The sequence below is a fragment of the Saccoglossus kowalevskii genome, chromosome 20 (genome assembly GCF_978046115.1).
Source record: "Saccoglossus kowalevskii chromosome 20, keSacKowa6.1, whole genome shotgun sequence".
In the NCBI taxonomy this organism is placed as follows: domain Eukaryota; kingdom Metazoa; phylum Hemichordata; class Enteropneusta; family Harrimaniidae; genus Saccoglossus; species Saccoglossus kowalevskii.
Window position 1 is genome coordinate 24,368,136 of NC_140660.1, and position 23,826 is coordinate 24,391,961.

A 23,826-nucleotide genomic window follows, 5' to 3' on the forward strand; every position below is an offset into this window, starting at 1 on the left:
TATAAGATATGTGCTATGCAATATTGACTTTCAACTTAATGAGTTCATTTGCATATTTAATTTTTGTTAATATCTTGTAACCTATATACTCCTGGAAAGTTGGAATTTTATCTGACTCCAAGCATATGAACCTTGATGTGAAAAATTAATAGAAGCATGTTGTGGCAAGGGCTTGGTTATTTTACCGGCAGTTATGGTAGTCCTGCCAAGAATAAACAGTTCTTTTCGGCTACTGCACTCTTACCTGACAAGGCGCTAAAGCAGTCCAAATCTAGTAAAGTCCAGCCTTTTGGCATGTTATTTCTACGAGATGAGTGCACTTCAAACTTTATAGATTGACAGAGACCACTGGTGTATATGCACATCGTTTTTTTTTAAATCAATATAGCAGACTAGTGGCAGCCATTCTTTTAATAATATCTTGTGAAATATTTAATAGTTCATGTATTTCACTATTTAATATTGACTCAATTGTGAATTTTTGTTAAAATTGATGCAAATTTTACAAAATTTAATAGCAATATCCTACCCGTTCACTTTGAGTAACATGCTTTTGATTTTCAACTTAATATTTCTATCCGATTTTATACATATATAATTCATAGCCAACTATAATCACATCTGACAAGTGGGGGCTGTGTAATCTTCAGATGACTTGTAAAATTGAGCTACTACCTGTTATTTTACCTTCTTTCTATCACAGTCTATTGTGCAGTTGGTGGAAATTACAATGCCAGCAACCAGTTTAAACAGTTGCTAACAATATAATTTGGAATAATGCCAACATTCTCATTGATAACAAGAGTGGATGTTATTTAGATTACATTTTAAAGGGCACTGTTTATATCTCAGACCTTTTTATTAAAAATGGGTAAATTAAATATTGGACACAACTACTGGTACAACAAATTGGATTTACTCTCAGACAATATCCGCTGTACCACTAGAATGTAGAGGCTGTACTCCTTTTTTTGTTAGACCAGAATTGCCAATTGGTTTGTCCATAGAATACGGTAACATGTAAAGTAATACAGAAAGCTCTATCATATTTATTTTATTCCACCAAAAAGTAAAACTTAAGCCAACCAGCATACAAATGTCTGATGATAAATGTTTTCACTGATCAGCAATTGCTATGACAACATTGTCCATAAGTTTGAGTAAACAGAACACATGCATGTTTATTTAATAACTGCAACAAACAACGTCATAATTTTATCTTTGGATGAGAATTACTGATTTTTGTCAACAAGTTACTTGAAACAAACAAATGCACACGCTTATAAAAGCCCTAATAAAAGTAAAGCAGTTTGAAAGTAAATGGTATTTGTGATAGGCCATCTTTGAATCTGTATAGAAGAGAACATAGCCCATTCAGTGAGCTTGTGAGCAGTTCACTGATGACATTTGGTAGATTACAAGTGAATAACTGGACTATGGTTGACAATCAGCTCAACAAAATTCTTGAATTTATGATATCATTCCCCAAAAGAATCAGCTTGGGTCCCATGTAAGAGCAAACCAGTTGTACATATTATTCCACTAAATTACAATGGATCTTATCAAAAGAAATTACACTTCACATTATCATTGTGTCTGAACAATATTCATCAAGACAAATAAAATTGGTCTATACATATGTCATGCAAGCTGTGCTATTAACAGTTCATTTAAATGTAACATGGCTGGAATACGACAGACGAAAAAAAAAATAACAGAACCGCTCACATCGACATTTTTGGATTTTATTTTTTTGTGCCAAAAAATCATAAGAATAAACCACATTCATAGCAATTGTTGACTACTGATTAAAAACTGTCTGAAATATGTTTGCAATATTGTTTTTTTTTTTTACATTTTTTGAAAAACATCCAAGATGAGTATAAACATTTAAACTTTTTGGCAATAAACAAAAAATACTTTATTTTCGCTTGGAATTAATTTTTGCTATTTTTGCTGAAAGAAAATAAAATGCAGCGAATATACTGTTTTTCGTATATTTTACATTCAACTTGTATAAAATCCATACAAAACACACAAAATGTCTTCAGCAAAATTTACTCCAGATACAATTAAGTATTTCACAGTACACTAGTTGTCCCAAGCTTTTCAAAAGAAAAATCAGATAAACAAGATAATTTGTTGGTGTGGCCTTGCAAGCTTTCCCCTAAATACACACCAGGCTATTAGCAACTCTCTAAAAATATGTTTTGCTAATCATCACCAGATGCAGTGTTGCCATGACAGTTTGGCAAGTCATGGAGATGAATTCACGTTTCACAGAGCTAAGGGGGGGAATCATTAGAAACTACGAGAGGGAAGGAAACTGTGCAAGTTTTTTTTTCAAGACAGAATTTGTCCATGTGCAAGTTATTCCACCCCCTCCCCCACCCAGATTCTAATGGTCAACACCTTAACAACTATTGGTTATAACCTATATAAATATGCAAGTCACAAAATGCCAGGATGTTGGAGGTTAAAGGTCATGCATCTCATCAATTCAGGTATAAGGATATGTATTATGATCAACAGGAAATAGAATTCTTGGACTAGACTATTATATAAATAGGGGTGGTCAGCCTGATTCTTCCCTTGATTCATATATTTTGTTTCCATCTACAAAGAGTGTGTGTACGATCCAATCATGTCTTTCACCGCTGCTAACCACTTTTATATAACACGCATGATCACATACTTTGAAATAAGTTTCTGTTCCGTCGTCCACAAATTTACCCTAGAAATAAAAGAAATGAAAGAATAATTTCACCTTTGTTTCATGGATAATATGAGCCTATGAAATCACTCATATCAACCTATGACGTTCATATCAACCTATGGCATCACCCGTGTCGACCCATGATGTCATCCGTGTCGACCCACGATGTCACCCGTGTCGACCCACGTCGTCACCCGTGTCGACCCACGTCGTCACCCGTGTCGACCCACGTCGTCACCCGTGTCGACCCACGTCGTCACCCGTGTCGACCCACGTCGTCACCCGTGTCGACCCACGTCGTCACCCGTGTCGACCCACGTCGTCACCCGTGTCGACCCACGTCGTCACCCGTGTCGACCCACGTCGTCACCCGTGTCGACCCACGTCGTCACCCGTGTCGACCCACGTCGTCACCCGTGTCGACCCACGTCGTCACTCGTGTCGACCCACGTCGTCACTCGTGTCGACCCACGTCGTCACTCGTGTCGACCCACGTCGTCACTCGTGTCGACCCACGTCGTCACTCGTGTCGACCCACGGTGTCACCCGTGTCGACCCCTGTGTCGACCCGTGTCGACACCCGTGTCGACCCGTGTCGTCACCCGTGTCGACCCATGTCGTCACCCGTGTCGACCCATGTCGTCACCGGTGTCGACCCATGTCGTCACCGGTGTCGACCCATGTCGTCACCCGTGTCGACCCATGTCGTCACCCGTGTCGACCCATGTCGTCACCCGTGTCGACCCATGTCGTCACCCGTGTCGACCCATGTCGTCACCCGTGTCGACCCATGTCGTCACCCGTGTCGACCCATGTCGTCACCCGTGTCGACCCATGTCGTCACCCGTGTCGACCCCCGTGTCGTCACCCGTGTCGTCACCCGTGTCGACCCATGTCGTCACCCGTGTCGACCCATGTCGTCACCCGTGTCGACCCATGATGTCACCTGTGTCGACCCATGATGTCACCCGTGTCGACCCATGATGTCACCCGTGTCGACCCATGATGTCACCCGTGTCGACCCATGATGTCACCCGTGTCGACCCATGATGTCACCCGTGTCGATCCATGATGTCACCCGTGTCAACCCATGATGTCACCCGTGTCGACCCATGTCACCAGTGTCGACCCATGATGTCACTTGTGTCGACCTATGATGTCACTCGTGTCAACCTATGATGTCACTCGTGTCAACCTATGATGTCACTCGTGTCAACCTATGATGTCACTCGTGTCAACCTATGATGTCACTCGTGCCAACCTATGATGTCACTCGTGTCAACCTATGGCATCACTTGCATCATTCTATGGCTTCACTCGTATAATTCTATGATTTTACCTACTCTGTATATGGCTAACAGGACAGGCAGACAGGTGGCTGGCTAAATTGACAGGCAGACAGGTGCAAAAACACTATTGGTGCAAAAACAGAATATTTTACCTTCGTCATGAGAGCGGTTCCAAAACCACCTTGATAGTTATTACTGGATGGTAATGCAAGTACACCAGGAACTGGATAATAAACTTCACTAGACCACTACACATGTTTAATATCTTGGCTAATAATTTAGGGTCCAAACCAAGTCTGTAATAAAAACATAGTACAAAATTAAGCCTTATCAGCAAGACAACACCAGGTACCAGATTATAAAGCTAACTGGACCAGCTTCTACCACTACTCATATTTAATATCTTGGCTAATAATTTAGGGTCCAATCTAAGTCTGTAATAAAAACATAGTACAAAATTAAGCCTTATCAGCAAGACAACACCAGGTACCAGATTATAAAGCTAACTAGACCAGCATATACCACTACTCATGTTTGATATTTTGGCTAATAATTTAGAGTCCAATACAAGTCTGTAATAAAAACATAGTACAATCAAAGAAAGCTTTGAAAGAACCCCCGTGTGCTGAGGGAATAGGGATCATGATGTAATATTCAGGAATATTTGAAAATGATAAACAAATTATGAATAATCTATTAAATAAGGAGCCACCAGTAGTCATCTACACACATAGACATCGTATACCTACAATAAGCCTACTTAAAAATATGCATAAAAAGTCTACACAAAATTGCAACATTAAAAAGAAAACTGAAATAATTCATAAAACATTGGGGAAAATGAAATGCAACAAAAATAGTAAACAAATAAATGTCCAAAATAAACTTATAGGGCATTTAAAAATATTTTAGAAATTTAGTTAACACGGAAAACGTGAAGTAGCAAGAACAACTATATAAATTTCTGACAAACAATCACAATCTAAATATCTAAAATTCAAACCACTATCTTAATATCAATATGTGTGTCAATAAATATTATATTTATTTATTTTCAGTTACGTATATTAATAAGGAAGGCATCACAATCTTTTCGATTGGTTCGTATATCCCGAAAATCAACATGGTAAAATTAAAACCATCGTACAGCTCAGTACCATAACAAATATTAATAATTTACGGCAGACGTACTTCTCGGTACATAAAATTCAAAGTAATCCCCATCGCGTCTCATTTGTTACTACGTATAAATTTACACTATCTGGGGCACGTCGCACGCGATGAGTACCAACCAAAAATACACACAGGACATTTTAAGTGGCTCGAAACAAAACCTATTCGCTAATTTTCGTTTCGAAAACATCTACGATGGCTTAAAACCCTGCAGCCCGTCCCGCATGTTTTTTTTACCAGGCAGGAGACGCCGGTCAGCGTGGCGTTGCCCCAGTGGTTTCCACTGTGCATCCAGTAGTTAATGCCGACATCACGGTCTATACATTCCACATGAAGCATGGTATTCAGCTTAACCATATTTTCTTTTTGCTCCATGGCTTAACTTAATAGGAACAGTAACTCGAGTAATAAATGTGCCTTCCGATTTGAGGGATATCGTGCGGTGTAATATTCAATGAAAAAAATAGTGAAACACGAGGCTCACGCTGGGGGCCCACATAAGGTGTTGCAACAGTGTAAATATAACAAAGCCAAACACCGATTATTTCCTTTGCTAGGTAAAATCACAGTCCCGGGACTGTGGTAAAATCAATGTACATAATAATCGGATGAAACAACTAAAGTAAACTAGGATATATTAGTAAGAGTCAATGAATTCGTAATTTCCGACGAAAAGGGCCGGGGAAAAATACCGCTCATAACAAACCACCGTCATAACAAATCACCGTGTTGAGGGAGCGGTAAACAAATGAGACACCGATTGTCAAATTGTTTTGGTAATCATCGCATGTCGATTCATGTCATTTGTACAGGGTACTCTGACACAAAAATAAGGTAAACCAGCTTACTTAGTGCTAATGATTTTGTGATTTCCCACAGGAAGAACGTTCTCAGAAATAATCCGACATGCTGATCAGCCCACCAACAATCGGCACCAAAATTGATCACTCCTGTCACGGTAAATTCGGTATGTTTTACGAGTTTTTTTTTCTCCAAATCCCAACATGAATTTACACATGTAGGCGAATTTTTTCAGCTCTGTGTAAATAGATATTTTTACTGGGAATGTGCTCCATTTTACGTACGAGGAGCCCTTACACAACGACGTAGTCAACAACACACATAGACATCCTATACCTACTAATCGACATGATAGCTTCGTAATTTGGGGAAGGTGGGGGGGGTGAAAGTGCACCATGCAAGTTTCCAAATGTGTAAAGGAAAATAAAGGAAAGAAGTACAATACAATGTTGGTAAGTGATACAAAGGAAATATCTCCTTACGGCAGCGACTTGATACAACTACACTGATGCTGGAGGTCACCATATTTGTTCTCGCGTTCAATAATACGGTGATAAATCAGGATTCACAAGTACAACGAATTTACACAACATTTTACCATGAAATTGAACCTACCAACCATTTTCATATCTTCAACACTGCCATGGTTTTGGCGATGATGAATCTCACATTCATTATTTTCTTGACTGGGCTCACACAGGGCTCAATGTTCCGTGGCTTGAATGTAATTGTACACCACACGTGAATGTAAACTAGCTTGCACAGTAATTCGTTTCACAGTCATTGAGGTTATACATTTGTTCAATTACTTATTTATTTATTTACTTATACGATAATAAAAAATCATACATGTAATTTCTTAGACCTTTTCATAATGTAAACTGATAAATACATTTCATCTCCCGAGCGCTTGCTTCGTTTTTGTACAACACACTGGAAATAACAAAATGGCTGACACCATCATAAATTGCTGATCATAAAAAATAGAACACGCATGCGCATCATTATGCAAATTAGTCCACTCACCGATTCCTATTAGTTGTATTCATGCAATTGGGCATAACAAACTTTAAAAAAAATACATAAAAAATGCTAAATTTTAATTAAAATGTAAAATACAACAATGAATTGCAGCAGCCAATCATTAGTAACATTCTTACCAAGTTACATAAAAATCGTTTTAATGCTTCTTGAGATATAACTGAAATAGCTTAAAATTCACACATTATTATGCAGATGAGCTCATTAATATGCATGGATGTCAACCAAAAACTAATCAAATCTGCGCATTGCCCCAGACAAGCTACATACCAAGTTTCATTGAAATCCGAGCATTGGTTCTTGAGATATCGATTGAAAAAACACACACACACACAGACAGACAGACAGACAGACAGACAGACAGACAGACAGACAGACAGACAGACACACAGACACACAGACAGACACACAGACAGACAGACAGACAGACAGACAGACAGACAGACAGACAGACAGACAGACAGACACGCTAACTGCAAAGACTCCCTTTTTGTGCTTCGCACACGGGAGTCAAAAATTAAGCCTTATTAGCCAGACAACAACAGGTACCAGATTATAAAGCTAACTAGACCAGCATCTACCACTACTCATGTTTAATATCTTGGCTAATAATTTAGGGTCCAATCCAAGTCTGTAATAAAAACATAGTACAAAATTAAGCCTTATCAGCAAGACAACACCAGGTACCAGATTATAAAGCTAACTAGACCAGCATCTACCACTACTCATGTTTAATATTTTGGCTAATAATGTATGGTCCAATCCAAGTCTGTAATAAAAAAATAGTACAATCAAAGAAAGCTTAGAAAGAACTCCCATGTGCTGAGAGTATTGGAGACACATTAAATATAATTCGAAATTACTTAGCTGAAAACTAATTATGCAAATCAGAAAATTAATATGAACAGATTTGAGTGTAAAACTAATGAGGTCTGCGCAATGTAACAGAAAATCTATGTTTCCAAGTTTAATGGAAATGTGATTAGAACCAAAAAATTATGAATTATTATGCTTATTAGGGAATTAATATGAACAGATTTTTACCCCAAACTAATTAGGTTTGTACATTGTCCTAGAGCATCTTTGTACTAAGTTTCATTGAAATGGAATAATTAGTACTTTAGATATCAGTGTGAAAGCTTAAAATTGGTTAATTATGCAAATTAGGTAATTAATATGTACAGGTTTTAACCCACAATTATCCAGGTCAGTCTATTGTTGTACAGTACCCGAGATATCAGTGTGAAAGTTGGTTAATTATGCAAATTAGGTGACTAATATGCACAAATATTTACCAGAAACTCATTGGGTCTGCATAATTCTAGATTCATTGAAATGTGATGATTAGTACTTTAGATATCAGTAGAAAAGCTGAAAATTAATTATGCAAATTATTTATTAATATGCACAAATATTTGCGCTAAAACTAATCAGGTCTTTGCATAGTCCTAAAGGATCTATGTACCAAGTTTCATTGAAATGCGATGATTAGTACTTGAGATACCCGTGGAAAAGCTGAAAATTAACTAATTATACAAATTAGATGATTAATATGCACAAGTATTTATCAGAAACAATCAATCTCTGCATAGTCCTCGAGTATGTAAGTACCAAGTTTCATTGAAATGTAATGCTCACTACTTATATCAAATGCTGAAAATTAATTAATTATGCAAATTAGGTAATTAATATGTACTGATATTACCATAAAAAGTATCAGGTCTGTGCAGTGTCATATGACATCTATGTACCAAGTTTCATTGAAATGTGATGATTAGTACTTATATCAAATGCTGAAAATTAATTAATTATGCAAATTAGGTAATTAATATGTACTGATATTACCATAAAACTATCAGGTCTGTGCAGTGTCATATTACATCTATGTACCAAGTTTCATTGAAATGTGATGATTAGTACTTGAGATATCAGTGGAAAAAACGAAAATTGACTAATCATTATGCAAATTGGGTGATTAATATGCACAAATATTTATCGGAAACAATTAATCTCTGCATAGTCCTTGAGTATGTAAGTACCAAGTTTCATTGAAATGTAATGTTCACTACTTATATCAAATGCTGAAAATTAATTAATTATGCAAATTAGGTAATTAATATGTACTGATATTACCATAAAAACTATCAGGTCTGTGCAGTGTCATATGACATCTATGTACCAAGTTTCATTGAAATGTGATGATTAGTACTTATATCAAATGCTGAAAATTAATTATGCAAATTAGGTAATTAATATGCACTGATATTACCATAAAAACTATCAGGTCTGTGCAGTGTCATATGACATCTATGTACCAAGTTTCATTGAAATGTGATGTTTAGTACCTGAGATATCAGTGTGAAAGTTGGTTAATTATGCAAATTAGGTGATTAATATGCACAAATATTTACCGGAAACTAATTGGGTCTGCATAATTCTAGATTCATTGAAATGTGATGATTAGTACTTTAGATATCAGTAGAAAAGCTGAAAATGAATTATGCAAATTAGTTAATTAATTAATATGCACAATTATTTGCCCTAAAACTAATCAGGTCTCTGCATAGTCCTAAAGGATCTATGTACCAAGTTTCATTGAAATGCGATGATTAGTACTTGAGATACCCGTGGAAAAGCTGAAAATTAACTAATTATGCAAATTAGGTGATTAATATGCACAAATATTTATTGGAAACAATCAATCTCTGCATAGTCCTTGAGTAAGTAAGTACCAAGTTTCATTGAAATGTAATGCTCATTACTTATATCAAATGCTGAAAATTAATTAATTATGCAAATTAGGTAATTAATATGTACTGATATTACCATAAAAACTATCAGGTCTGTACAGTGTCATATGACATCTATGTACCAAGTTTCATTGAAATGTGATGATTAGTACTTGAGATATCAGTGGAAAAACCGAAAATTGACTAATCATTATGCAAATTAGGTAATTAGTATCCACGGATTATTACCAAAAACTAATCAAAACCTAACATTAGTACAGAGCATGTATGTACAAAGTTTCATCAAAATCCAATGAGTGGTTGTTTAGATATCAGTGGAACAATCATGGAACAGCTAAAAATCAGCTAATTATCATGCAAATTAGGTAATTAATATGCACGGATTTTTACCAAAAACCAATCAAATCTGCACATATGTTCAGAGCATCTATGTACCAAGTTTCATCAAAATCCAATGAGTGGTTCTTTAGATATCAGTGGAACAGTCATAGAACAGCTAAAAATCAGCTAATTATCATGCAAATTAGGTAATTAACGAGCATGGATTTTTACCAAAACCTAATCAAATCTGCGCATTGGCCCAGAGCATCTATGTACCAAGTTTCATCAAAAACCGATGTATGGTTCTTGAGATAGCAGTGGAACAGTCGGACACACATACACACATACACACACACAGACACACTAACTTCAAAGACTCCCATTATGTGCTTCGCACATGGGAGTCAAAAAAAATATCAAAAACAGCATGTCACTGTGTGCTGAAAATATAATTTTAATTGTCTGCTTGAAGCTCAATAATTATTAATCTTACCTCACCAGTTCCTACTGGTCCACAGTGTACTACATTTTTCCCCATACATTTCAAAATCTCTTCTGCTGCTGGAAACTCTGTTTCTTTTCCACCGTTAACGTTGCAGCTTTTGCAGCCCCCACACCTGAAATAACAAGTTGTGAGTGAATGTTAACATTGTAGCTATCGCAGTCCCCCCCCCCATGTGAAACGAGTTGTGAATGAATGTTAACGTTGAAGCTTTGGCAGCCCTCCCACACCGGAAATAACGAGTCCCTAAATGCAGCCTCTAAACATTCTTGTTACAGATAACATGAGGTTATCTTTCAATACAGACTTTTTCTTATCAGGTCAAAGAACCTCTCAAAATGTTACAACAATGAACATTTCATTGGGGTCACAAAGGGTGGTTTTCACACTATAGTTGTATGTTTGTTATTTACTAAAGTAACATCTGAGATTATGAATTCTAGTAAAAAGATTTTGGGTTAACTTGGGTTAGAGCATTATGTGTTTGAACCACAGTATTCTGATAGAGGAAGCCCAATTGCGTTAAAGTACCGTACTTCCCTGATCGTAAGTCCCTACCGAGTATGAAGCCCATCCTTCTATTTTTAGGCATTTATCGAGTTGAGGGCATTCAAGATTATAAGCTCAGAGTGTTTTTACTGGGCGTCGACGATATTCTTTAAAATATGCGTGTAAAAATTGTGTTTCATTTCATAATAATGGTGATTGGCATGGTAGTTTGATTCGTGCTTTTATGGGAAAACTCGCATTAAATTCAGAGTGCATGGCGAACGTGTCACAACGTGGTTCGCATTCTCTCTATTCTGTCATTTACTCAGGATGAACCCCGATGTTGCAATACTGGAGTAATCCATATTTATTTGAGTAGTAGCTTTCGAAAAGCCAAAAATGTGATCGTTAAGTCGTGCACCTGGTTATTGGGCATGGTTTACTTTGAGACTACTATCATGATTTATATTTCAGTCAGTTTGACAGTGGTTGTCATGACATATACTGATAAAGGTTAATGACAAGACCAGATGGCGAGCTGGTCGAAATCAACCAAAAACATCTTATGACTCTGCAGTTTTTAAGATACAAGACAGTAGCTGTAATTCTAAACCAATGTTGTTTGCGAGTTTAAAAAAGGTAGTATCTTGGTGGAATGTTAGTGCGAGATTATTACCCCATCAATATTAGTTAGTGTTGACAATGTATAGAAATGTTTTCTCTAGACAGCTTGACGAGTAATTAATTGATTATGATGTGTAAAACTTTCATGTGATTGGTTGTTTGTTGGAAGGCAAGGCCTTGGAGTCTCTTATACTGATTGTAATTGGTTAAGGAGTGACAAGAAATAAAGAGTGATTTAATGCTGTCTCGAGTGAAAACAAGGGACTTGGCAGAGAATCGTTTTGGGAACATGAACGAAGCTTGTGTGTGTCTTTTGTCAGCCTAGCGTGGAAACGACCGAATCCCGGTTACCTAAGTGAAAGGTTGTTAACCATCAAAAATACCTATCACACGTGGTGGATAACCCTTGGGCATTGTGTTCAACACAAAAATCATCCTGGGAACACTGTATGATTACAAGACAAAAGACATACATGATGGAAGGAATTCGTGAAGTTCTAACGGAACATCTTGGACAAATGACACAAGCCATTGCTGGAGACCAAAGAATGACACAACAAGCGGTAGAAGGAATTCAAGAAGTGGTGGAAGATCTTCAAAATCGTCCAACGCCTGTCAACATGGGAAACATGTTGGCGACCGAGAAAGGTGTTTAAATTCTTCCTCCACACTTAGTTTACCCACGGTTACTATTAACCTTTGTTTACTTTTCGGAAATTGCGAATCGCCGATTTTTTGGGGGAAAAAATCATCGTTTTTTACATTGCAATCAGTGCTGCAGTTCGTATTTTAACATTGCGGTAATTCACTTCCGCATTGCGTTAACAAATCATCGTAAATAATCGGAAAATTTCATCATTACGACACATCATTTTGATTGGTTAATGAAAGACATGACCTGTTAGGTCAAAGGAAGTTGTTACAAAAACGAAGATAATGATAAATGCCTTCGACTGTTTCCCCACAGACCCTACCCATTATTTCACCGTAAATTCAGACGGTATGTACCGTAAATCGTATTGTAATAAAATGTGTGTGTTTTGTATGAACATGTTTGTTTCTTCATTGTAAGTGTTGTAGAAATCAATGACGCATTTTTTCAAAAAGAAGTATTATTTTCCCGAGCCCGGCGTGGTGAACGAATATTTTTTTTTGGATAATTTTTCATTGTTGGCAATATGGTTACAGTGTTTAACCCTAAAACAAAATCATTTTTTCTGAGTTGGTCCTCGAGTATAAGCTCATCCTTTACTTTTCCTTTACGTGTTCATGCCTCCGGGCTTATGATCAGGGAAGTACGGTATACTGTGAAGATTCAGATCAGTCCAGTGTGAGTGATGAGAGTATATCGTCGACGATGCCCCTTGTTCGGATGATAGTTTTATTTCAAATTACATGGAAGTCTGTGAACAATCAGCTTGGTGTTCCTGTGACAATTATCCCATGATTTGCCAGTGCAGCCCCGTGAATACATGGACGAAAATGTTTCCACCACCACCACCCTACAAACTCAAGATTGCATACTCCAGCATCCAGACTTTGAAATAATTTGCACGCCGCACAGTGCAGTACTGGAAACAGCATTTATTAGACAGACAAAAAAGAAAACAAAATGCCTGTCTCGATCAGTCGCACATCCGTAATGTTTGTATGTTGACACGCTTGTAAATAACATTAACGTAAAAGTCGAAACAACCTAGACTAGAAGTCAATTCACCAGTCCAGCCAACTATGGCTCCCTAAGTTGCTTATATTTAATCAGATACTATTTCGTCATCATGCTTTGTTTCTTTTCCTGTTTATACCTCACGAGGGCGTTTTTTTATGGAAGTCATTCGCAGGTTTATGGTTTCTCATATTTAAATCATCATAACTCTGAAGATAATCATTTTTGTTTTTTGCAAATTTATAATCAATATACATAACTTGATAAATACAAACACCAAATAAGGCTCTATTTAGTTCCCTTTTAATGAATATTTCAATTTGGTTTGAATCTTTCAATTCAATTTGAATATTTCAATTCAATTTGAATATTCCAATTCAATTTAAATATTCCAATTTGCTTTGAATATTTCAATTTGGTTTGAATCTTTCAATTTAATTTGAATGTTTCAATTCAATTTGAATATTTCAATTTTGTTTGAATATTTCAATTTGGTTTTAATCTTCTTAGTATAACACATACATGTACCTCCAGACACTGGTGCATCCATAAACACACAGGCTTTTCTCTCAGCCAATGCTGCCATATCTTTAGACACTACGGGATCTATTGTACTATTGTCAATCAATAAACTGCCTTGCTTCACGGAACTGTTGAATAAAAAATATATAATTATAGAAAATGTTATTTCCAAATCATTTATTACATGACCTTAGCTTTGCATACATGTACACAAATATGATGTGCAATTATGAGCAAGACAGTAAAAAAAATTTTCTGACAGTAAATTATATTTATGAACCAATATTGAACTTAATATAAACCAATAATGAACTCATATAAACCAATAATTAACTTCATATAAACCAATAATGCATTCCATATAAACCAATAATGAACTCCATATAAACCAATAATTAACTTCATATAAACCAATAATGCATTCCATATAAAACAATAATGAACTCTATGTTTACTATTACATATGTATATGATTGTCAATATCAGTGACAATATCAATATGCGTGTAAGTGGTACCTGCTGGGCTCGTTGGTAGTGCGCCGTCTGGTTGGGACGGCAGGTCCGGTAAGTCCGGAAGCACTGCTGGCGCTTCGACTAGCCTTCCCAACAGAAGTGGAAACTAGGCCTTGCTTGGCCAATTGGGTGCAACCCATGATAATATGCGAGTGTGCACCTGTCGAAGCTTTTCTCCGGTGGTCGGTGAACTAGCGGGAAGGGAGGAAAGGCGTACACAACTAAGTGGGTCCACGGGGCTAGCAAAGTGACCCTGGCCCAGTCTTTTGGAGTCAGCAGGAGTGTTACGTACGTCGGGAGCTTGGCGTTCCGGAGTGCGGCAAAACGGTCCAACCTTGGACCGTCCCACGGCCGAAAACAGCCTAGAGGCTACCCACTGGGGTATCAGCTACTCCGTGTTCTGGAGACGGAGCCGCCCTGAAAGGGCGTCGCCAGACTGTTCCTTACCCCTGGAAGGTGGTGTGCGGTTAGCTCCACATTGTATTCCAGGCACCAAAGTAGGATTTTGCTCCGCTAGGACTGACAACGATGGGGAACGCGTTCCCCCCCTCCTTCTTGAAGGAGACCACCGCTGCGTTGCCTGTGCGGAGCAGGACTCTGTGGTCTCGAACTACGGGTAGAAAGCGTGGTAGTGCTAAGTACACTGCTCTCAGTTCGAGCCGGTTGATATGGTAGTCCCGAAACTAATGCGGGGCCATATCCTCAGGCTTATTGGCCCAATAGATGCGCTCCCCAACCCTAGGGGGAGGTATCTGTTACCAGAGTCATACCTGCGGCGAGCGGGCCCAAGGGGCTCCCCTGTCAGAGGTTGGCCAGTGACAACCACCAGGGCAGGGCTTCCTTCACTTGGGCCGAGATTGAAACCCACCTATCTAGTTCCCATAGGAGAGCTCGGCGCTATAACAAGCGTTATACCGGGCGGCTGCGTAGTGCGGCCTGGGGAACGACCCTTCGAACCGAGGTCATCATTTCGATGATCCGTGTTAGTTCGCGGAGGGACACAGAGGGAACGCTGACTAGGCATTCGGCTAGGCTGCCTAGCGCTAAGCAATACGCTTGAAATAGCTAAGCCAAGCATACCTCTGTGTCAAAACTCCATGTCCAGGGACACCAACTGCACGTTGGGTCGAGGTGGGACTTGTCGATTTACCAATGAGCCCAACTGGTGAAGTAAATCCTGTGTTAGCCTGACACGTTCGGCTATTACCCCTTGCCCAGGTTGTTGGTAACCGGAAGTCTGGGTACGAATTGAGGTGTACCGACATCTGGTGAAGCAGCAGCACTACCTGTTTCATCACTCTGGTGAACACGTAGGGCGCTGTGCCTAACCCGAACGGGGAGGCACCCGAGATTCGAATACTTGGCCCAGCTCGGCGATTCGAAGGAGATGGCAACTCGCTGGGTGCATCGGTACGTGCAGGTAGGCCCCGCTCAAGTCTAACGGGGCTAGCCAGTCAAAACTGTGGATGGAGAGAAGAACCCTGAATGGTGTCTCCATGTGGAACCGATCGAGGAGCACGTACTGATTCAGTCTGCCTAGGTCCAAAACTGGACGCCTGCCATTTGTAGATTTGGTATTTAGCCCCGGCTGATGTACCCTGTGTATGGCGTCTTTTCCCAGCAAACTGCTACTTCCTGTCTGATTGATTCCGCCTTGCGGGAGTCCCCTGGCAGTGCCCAACAGGGGAGACACTGACAGGGGGAAAAGGAGATTTCAGCGGTATCCCGTAAACTGATGTTACCACCTGGAAAGGTCCAGGGATCGGTCACCCGTTGTCTCCAAACCGGACTACACCGACGCAATCTGTGTTGACAGGGATATGTGGCCACGTGTTCGGCAGTTGCGAGGGGGGGTGTGCTTCCTTCCCCCATGAGGTGAGTCCCCAAGGCCTGAAGTAGTCACTAAGTTGTGACCTGGCCATTCACCGAACACGTGCCTGTCCCCCCGGTTGCAGAGGTGAGCGTCAAACATGCCTCCCCTTGCTGCCGGGTAGACGTCCGCCCAGGGAGGGTGAGGAGCCACCACCTGGCTCTTACCTCCCTGAGGGCGCGCCACTACCCTCCCCTCCCATGGAAGGGTATAAGCGCTTGCCTCCTGGCTGACTCCAGCTAGCGGACAACGCCCTAGGGCGTTGTGTTTTCTGTGCTTGGGGTGCCCTCCGATTGCCCATGGTAGACCAACTGGCTAGCGGATTCAAACTGAACCCTCCGGTTCATTGCACTCCAAAGCTCCGAGACTGTACCCACCATTCCCTGAACAAAGAGGGTGGAGGAAGTCCAGTCTGCGTCACTGAGGTGGGGACGTACCCCGGCTCAGCTTGTTGGCGAAAACACGTGTGTCTAAGGCCGCGTCTCGTAGCACGGTAGTGGCCCTGGTCAAGAGAGCCAGGCGACACTAGGGGGTGTCGCATGTAGATGTGCGGTGGCCCACCAGTAAAAATGTCGCCTGGTCTAGGAGGCTGGTGCGTTCTGCCTCCAAGGTCTCCAGAGTGCTGGTCACGCATAATGTGCTCAAGCAACTCTGCCTTCAGGGCTAGATGGGTCGTCTTCAATTGGAAAGGACACCCATGGAACGCGGCTATCCCCCTTTGCCTGGTTTGCCAAATTCGTGGTACCGGGGTCTGGGGAAGGAGCCTTGGAATCCGGTTGCGGGTGTTTTGGTATCATCCCACGCTATGGGGTCTGATCCCGAAACCACACCGACCGGGTAGCGTTTGGTCCAGTGGGAAGTGTTGCCTTATGTTATCCCCACTCGGGGGCCTTAAGCATTACATCCTCCACGGCTGACCAACGCCACCCATCAACACCATTTGCATGCTCTGCGCCCACTCCGCACTCAGGCGGACAGGGAGAGACTTGCCAACGGGGTTGCTTTGGATCCCGACGTCCGTGATCCCATAAGCGTTGAAGCAACCTTAGGTGGTTGCTTTAGGATCAAGGGTGGGGGTATATACATCGTATCACTGGGATCGATGATACTCCGCCTCACCCCAAAAGCGTGGCTCACCGAGTCATACAGATGGATGACTCTGAGGGAACGCCCGGAGTACCGGCTGTATCCGACGCGAGCGAACTGCATCTCCTTTCACTTTAATATGTGAGAGGGAGCGTGTTCGACTGTGCGTCTCATGACAGGGTCGGTTCCCTCTGGGGACGCCCGTGGGTTGGTAAGAAAAGAGTCAAAACCCACAGCGGGGACCGGACACAAGGAAAAACTTGTTACCATTGTACCGTTACCGCGTAACGAACCATAGCTGGCTGAAAGTAGGGGGGGTCAACGTGTGCCCTGCCCTGAAAGCCCTGCCCCAAGATCGGAGACTTGGCTGCCAGCACCCCGTTGGCATTCAGTGCCCGAGGATCCCGAGAAGGACCTGGGCAATTAGCCTGGGCCTCGGCCACCCCCCAAAATAGTGCGAGAGCCGTGCCTGGGAACGGGGGTTCCCCGGAAGAGACGTGTTTGAATGCAAACATGCTTTCGTGTCTCTTCCTGCTTGCCCACTGAGGGGACACAGTGGAGACAGCTCGCTCGGACTGCGTTTGATCTACCCAGCCTGCCAGGGATGCAATTGCCCCGACAGTCCTTCGACCAAAGCCCTCAACTCAGAGGCAAACTCGGCGCCGTGCGAGGAAGGGTCCACGAAGAGACCCGCAACGGGCCCCATAGGAGGAAAGCCTCCAGGGACACAGCCTCGCTGCAGCCGGTAAAATCGGGTAAAACACCGCCTGAAAAAACAGACTGTGAGGATGCCTTCCGATCAGCGGGGGAGACCGAGAAAATATCGGTACCTCCGCCGTCGGGCCTCTTACTCGACGTCCCGGTACATGAAGTACCGGTAGCCGAGCGTGAGGACTTTCCACTCATGCAAAACACGCAACTCACTTTAACGAATTTGTTTACTGGACGCGCGACCTTGCTGTGACGCGGTCAGTGTCAGCGATTTTGATGGCTCTGAAAGAAAATCTCAGGCCTCAGAACTCCAGTGAAAAAAACACGCTTTCACGCAAAAAAACCCGAAACCCACACGTAGCCACGACAAAGCATCTCGGATGCGAGTTCTATGCTGGCAGATCCTGAATAAATCACTGTACGGTCGGCTCGAAAGACGAGGGGACCGGAAGAAAAAGGCAGCGAGCCTTGGAGCTGTCATTACATCGATATATTGCTAAATACATTAAATATAAAAGAAGACATGCATGAGGGAGACGAATTACAGTTGTAAAAGGTGCCGCCATGAAATCAACATGTGACTACGTAGTGGCGCCGGATTTTGATTTCTTTGCTGTGAAAAATACTACACACAAAGGGGAAAACAACACGAGGGTAAAAAAAAGACAAGGAAAACTTATCCTACCAGCTACCATGTCGGATGCCGAGCAGCGGCAACAACCCAAGCTATATATCCGGACAGGAAAAAAAGCAGGCGATCCAGCAGAGCTCGCTAGATTTCATCTCCACTTGAGGCGGAGAGAAATTAAGAGTGAAGAACGGCTACCTGTGGCGCTGCCAGGTGGCCTCGGTCACGTGGGTTCGTGATGTAAGGGGTAAAAGAATCTTGAGGTCATGGGGCTTCCCCTGACCTAGATTCTATCTCTCTGTCACCGGCAGAATTGCTGATTAATGCCTACAGTTCAAAATAGTCATTTTGACTGACCGGAGTCTATGGTGGGTAATTGAACGTAGTGAATTTAATATTTACAATAATAATAATTTTGTAAGGACACTGTTATCTGCACACCATCTAATATGCATGCTTCTAGATTCCACAACTGATGTCACTGATTTATGAGGAAAAATGAGATAAACCAAGTGGCAGCATGTGTACAGTGTGTGAGTACAGAGAGGTGAACTGTTTATGCCTTTTATAAGTTGTTGTACTACATGTATATTATTGATTGATGAAAGACTGTCGTGACTTGTATTTCCTTAGCGGCGACTCAACGGTAAATGTCACTGTCTGGTGTCACAGTTTGCAAAATGTCAAAAATATTCACTAAAAATTCAAATTGGATATTTTGACACAAATTTAACAAATCTGACAAAGGACCACCCCCAAGTACCATTTCTGCAAATATCAAAGCATTTGGACTTACGGTTTAGGACTAATTGTCGAACCAATATTAAATAATGAACTCCATATGAACTAATATAAACTCCATACAGGCCAATAATGTGCAAATGTGAAAAATAATCAAATCCATATTTACTAATAATGAACTCTATATGAACCAATATAAACTCCGTACAGGCCAATAATGTGCAAATGTGAAAAATAATCAGATCCATATTGACTAATAATGAACTTTATATGAACCAATATTATATAATGAACTCCATATTGACCAATTACCTTAAATATGCAATCACTTCCTGCATATACACTCTGTACATGTGGACTAGATGGTAACATTGTTATAATTCGATCTGTATGCTGTGCAACTTCAGCCGGTGATTCTGCTACCTGTGCTCCTAAGTCTTGTATGGGTGTTATAGCTTTGGGTAGACATCGTAATCAACGAGTGCGTAACCGCGTTTTATCAAATTCTGTGCCATGGGTCCTCCCATGTTACCTAAACCTATGAATCCTACAGGTGAACCATTTGCCTGACAAATTTAATTTACAATAAACAATAATTAACACATTAATAAATAACTCACACATACCCTTTTTTCAAAAATGAGTTTGAGCCAGGCAACAGTTCCGGAATTTGAATGTCACTGTTGCTCCTGATTTTTTTTGTATGTGCAAATTGCAAGTGCTAGTACTGACACATACATTGCGGTGCATTTTTACATGACAGGGCTGTGTGGCCATCTCTCTGTCAAATGGTAATATTAATGCACTATCCTGGCGTCAACCAGGCTCAGTCAAACACAAGCACCTGGATCCCCAGAAGCCACATTTGTTAGCGAATGAATCTCGGCCAGTAGAATTGGCCTTCCCATCGAGTCTGTGGCACACTCAACCAGTGTATGTGCCAACCTATTTTCTTTCAGCCTAAGGTAGGATTTAAACTTGGGTCTACCAATCATGAGTCTAATGTGACAACCACTATGTTACTAGTGATTGGTCTTTAATAATATCAATGGAGGCTTAAGGTAGGATTTAAACTTGGGTCTACCAGTCGAGAGTCTAATGTGACAATTAATTCTCTCCATCTTTGTGAAATGATATACAGTACAACTCAGATCCAAGGCATCAAAAAGCATACTCATCCATACACAGAGCTCACTTACGTTGATCTGAAAGTGCATGCAAGGCCCCACTAAGTAAACTCAGGAAAATTGAATTTCAATGGACAAGCCCACCAATTCTGTTTCAAAGCACTTTGTTTAGTAGCTCTTCCACTGATAAGAAACACAAGTTTTGTTTGATTTCAAGATAAAAAAGGTAAACATACCTTACTCTCGCTGGAAACTGAAAAAAAAGAAAGAAAAATTAGGTGGCATGTTACACAAAATGAATGAAATGCAGTTTTACTGTTCATAAAATAGGGAAGATGAGTGAAATCTTAATTAGACCAAATATTCACAAAAATGTCTGCCCGTACATGCAAATTCATACCTATTATAAACAATGTATTTCAAATACTGTAAAGCACTTTATTTTTAACTTACTAGTAAGACAAATTCAATAAGTCAACTAAAATTGTGAAATTTTGTAGGCAGCGAACGTGTCAGTGACTTTTGAAAAATGTTGCCATGGCACTTCTGTTTACTAAGCACACCTGAGTACTACTGTAGAACACTTTATTTTCGCTGGAATTAATTTTCGCTGAAAAGACATTTTGGATGTTTCGTATGGAATTTATTTTCATAGATTTTTGACAAATTGAATGTAAAATATAGAAAAAAAAGATATATTTGCTGGATTTTATTTTCACTGAATCATTCCTTTAGCGAAAATAGTGAAAATTAATTCCAAGTGAAAAAAAAGAATTTTACAGTATAATACCTTTTCAATTTCACTGTAGGCTTGTAAACTCTAACGTACGTGCCTCGTTGTCAACGTATCACTATAACACCATTATCAAACAAGGCAACAATGACATCTTGGACCAAATTATTTTATTTCGGGTGACAATGAGGGTGGTGCCAGGACATATTTAATCTTCATTTACTTGTTTAAGTTGTCAGGTAAAAGTAATGAGTAAATGAATGTCTCACCAATTTTTTTATTTCATTTCATAGGTATGCAAGACAGAGAGTATTGTTATATATGTTATAGCAAGAATAGTACAAGTTTATCACAAGAATACAGTGAAGTATACACAAAGGCAGTACTGTGATTGTATCAATCAATGTGTAGCAGAGGTAGTTGCAATCCTACACTGCCTGAGTACATACTTTGTGGTATTCTCATGATTACTCTATTACAAGTATACACAAAGGCAGTACTGTGATTGTATCAACTAATGTGTAGCAGAGGTAGTTGCAATCCTGTACTGCCTGAGTACATACTTTGTGGTATTCTCATGATTACTCTATTACAAGTATACACAAAGGCAGTACTGTGATTGTATCAACATTGTATAGCAGAGGTAGTTGCAATCCTGCACTGCCTGAGTACATACTTGGTGGTATTCTCATGATCACCCTATTATATATATTATGCATCTTTTACTGCTCATAGATTATAATCATACTCAATCGTCGGTGACACAAATTAACATGAAATGAAGGTGCATTGCAAAGAAAACCATGATGAATTTAGGCAAAATTTATCAACTGCAGACAAGAAGACCAATGAAAATGAGATGAACCCTGACCTCTGGAAATACCTGCCTTAGTAACTCAGGTGGCCACCTATGGTGATACAATGTACAATGTGACGTCATGACCGATACATGCTGCGCAACAAGCCCAGCCCTTAAGATTTCGCTAATTTGGATCAAAATACTGAATAGATTGGTCATGGACGTTTTAGTGTGTAAAACACAAGAAGGACGAAAATAATTTTTTTATATACCGTACTGTTGCACACATTCAAATGAAAATGAGAGTACATAATTGAATTGGTATGGATGAGATATCATGTATGCCTGAATAAATATCTAAAAAAACACAAATTTCTGTTTCTGTGTAATTTATTATGTATTTGTACATGGCTACTCAATTTTTCAGAGAGCATTATTTTTCCTGTGCTGTTTGAAAACAACATCTCGTTGCCGATGGATATTTCTACCAGCGGGGGCGCTTCACAAAAGAAAGTTGTCAGATTATATTTTGGACTATAATTTAAACAATCTGAACTGAATTACCGGTATAGATGCATTGTACACGTGATTTGATGTAAATTATACAATGCCATATCCTAGTACGGGTCGTTGGTGTTTCAAAGTGCGAGACAATTCTTTGATTAAGGAAAGTTAATTTTACAGCAATTCCAGGCACTGATTTGACGCTGAAGTAGTGCTAGATGTTGATAACTTACTACAATAGGTTACACACTTTATTTTTAACATTTACATAAGTTGTTACAAATAATGCAGACAGTATGTCTGCAATTTGAAGCACACCGAAAGAAAGCTCCGCCCATACAAGCGGCGGTACATTAGTTTTGAATTTCTCCTCCAGTAAAAGATAAAGGCTCTCAACTCAGTTTTGTACTTCAATTTGCGTCACATGTTATTTCAGTGAGAGGGCGCATACAGTGGTGGCACTGTAAAGAACGTTATTTTACAGAACCAGCTGACCGACTGATCATGACAGAATTATTAATCAAAGGGCATTCATTATTCCTACTATGGAAATATCCGTATCACGTCGATGTATACAACTGAAAACTGCCTGCAACCAATGTCCTATAAAGACTTCATCCAGTATATCAATAATGAAATTAAATACATAAGTAGTTCTCGACGATGAGAACCAAAAGGTTGATGTGCCACCAAATAATCGCTTTAAAAAGCTTATCACTGGCAACACACGATCACACGTCGGGGGAGGGTTGCCGCCGTACACAAGTAGTTTTTGTCGAATTTCCCGTCCATAAATGCACGGTCGCAATGTTTTATAATATTCGACATAGTCTATACGTTTTCAGTTTCCTGGCAGGTTACTCTCGGTGGTAACAACCCATTTGACGATATTATAAGCTGTCTGCTTTGAAACACCATTTCGATCTCTAATCTCAGCAAACGACAGTCCACGAAAATACAAATCGACAACTCTTGTTCTCACTTCAACTGGTTTTTTGACTCCTTGCTTCTCCATCGTGGTGCTTAAACAACTTGGACAAATGCCGATTTGTAGACGCAAACTACACGATGACCGACCAAAAGTGAATGAAAGACGCGCCTCAAAGTCTAGCTGTACCTGACTTTGTAGCAAAAATAGAAAACATCGTGGGCAATATCTGCCAATCATTCCTCTGATCTGCAGTCGATGTTTATATTTCTAGTTACAACTTCTGTAAATT

At 40.1% G+C, this 23,826-nt stretch overlaps 1 protein-coding gene and 1 pseudogene across 1 annotated transcript; both read right to left on the reverse strand.

Annotated features, from left to right (window-relative positions):
* Positions 1 to 1,039: 1,039 nt before the first annotated feature.
* Positions 1,040 to 4,291, reverse strand: LOC146730159 (fas apoptotic inhibitory molecule 1-like). Its single transcript, XM_085494326.1, has 2 exons — positions 4,158 to 4,291; positions 1,040 to 2,734 (listed from the first exon to the last, which is right to left on the reverse strand). Exons 1-2 carry the CDS (start codon positions 4,164 to 4,166, stop codon positions 2,576 to 2,578), a joined length of 168 nt encoding a protein of 55 aa, XP_085350452.1. The 5' UTR covers positions 4,167 to 4,291; the 3' UTR covers positions 1,040 to 2,575.
* A 3,213-nt stretch (positions 4,292 to 7,504) lies between these two features.
* LOC146730160 (3-hydroxyisobutyrate dehydrogenase, mitochondrial-like) lies at positions 7,505 to 23,621 on the reverse strand (annotated as a pseudogene).
* Between the last annotated feature and the right edge of the window lie 205 nt (positions 23,622 to 23,826).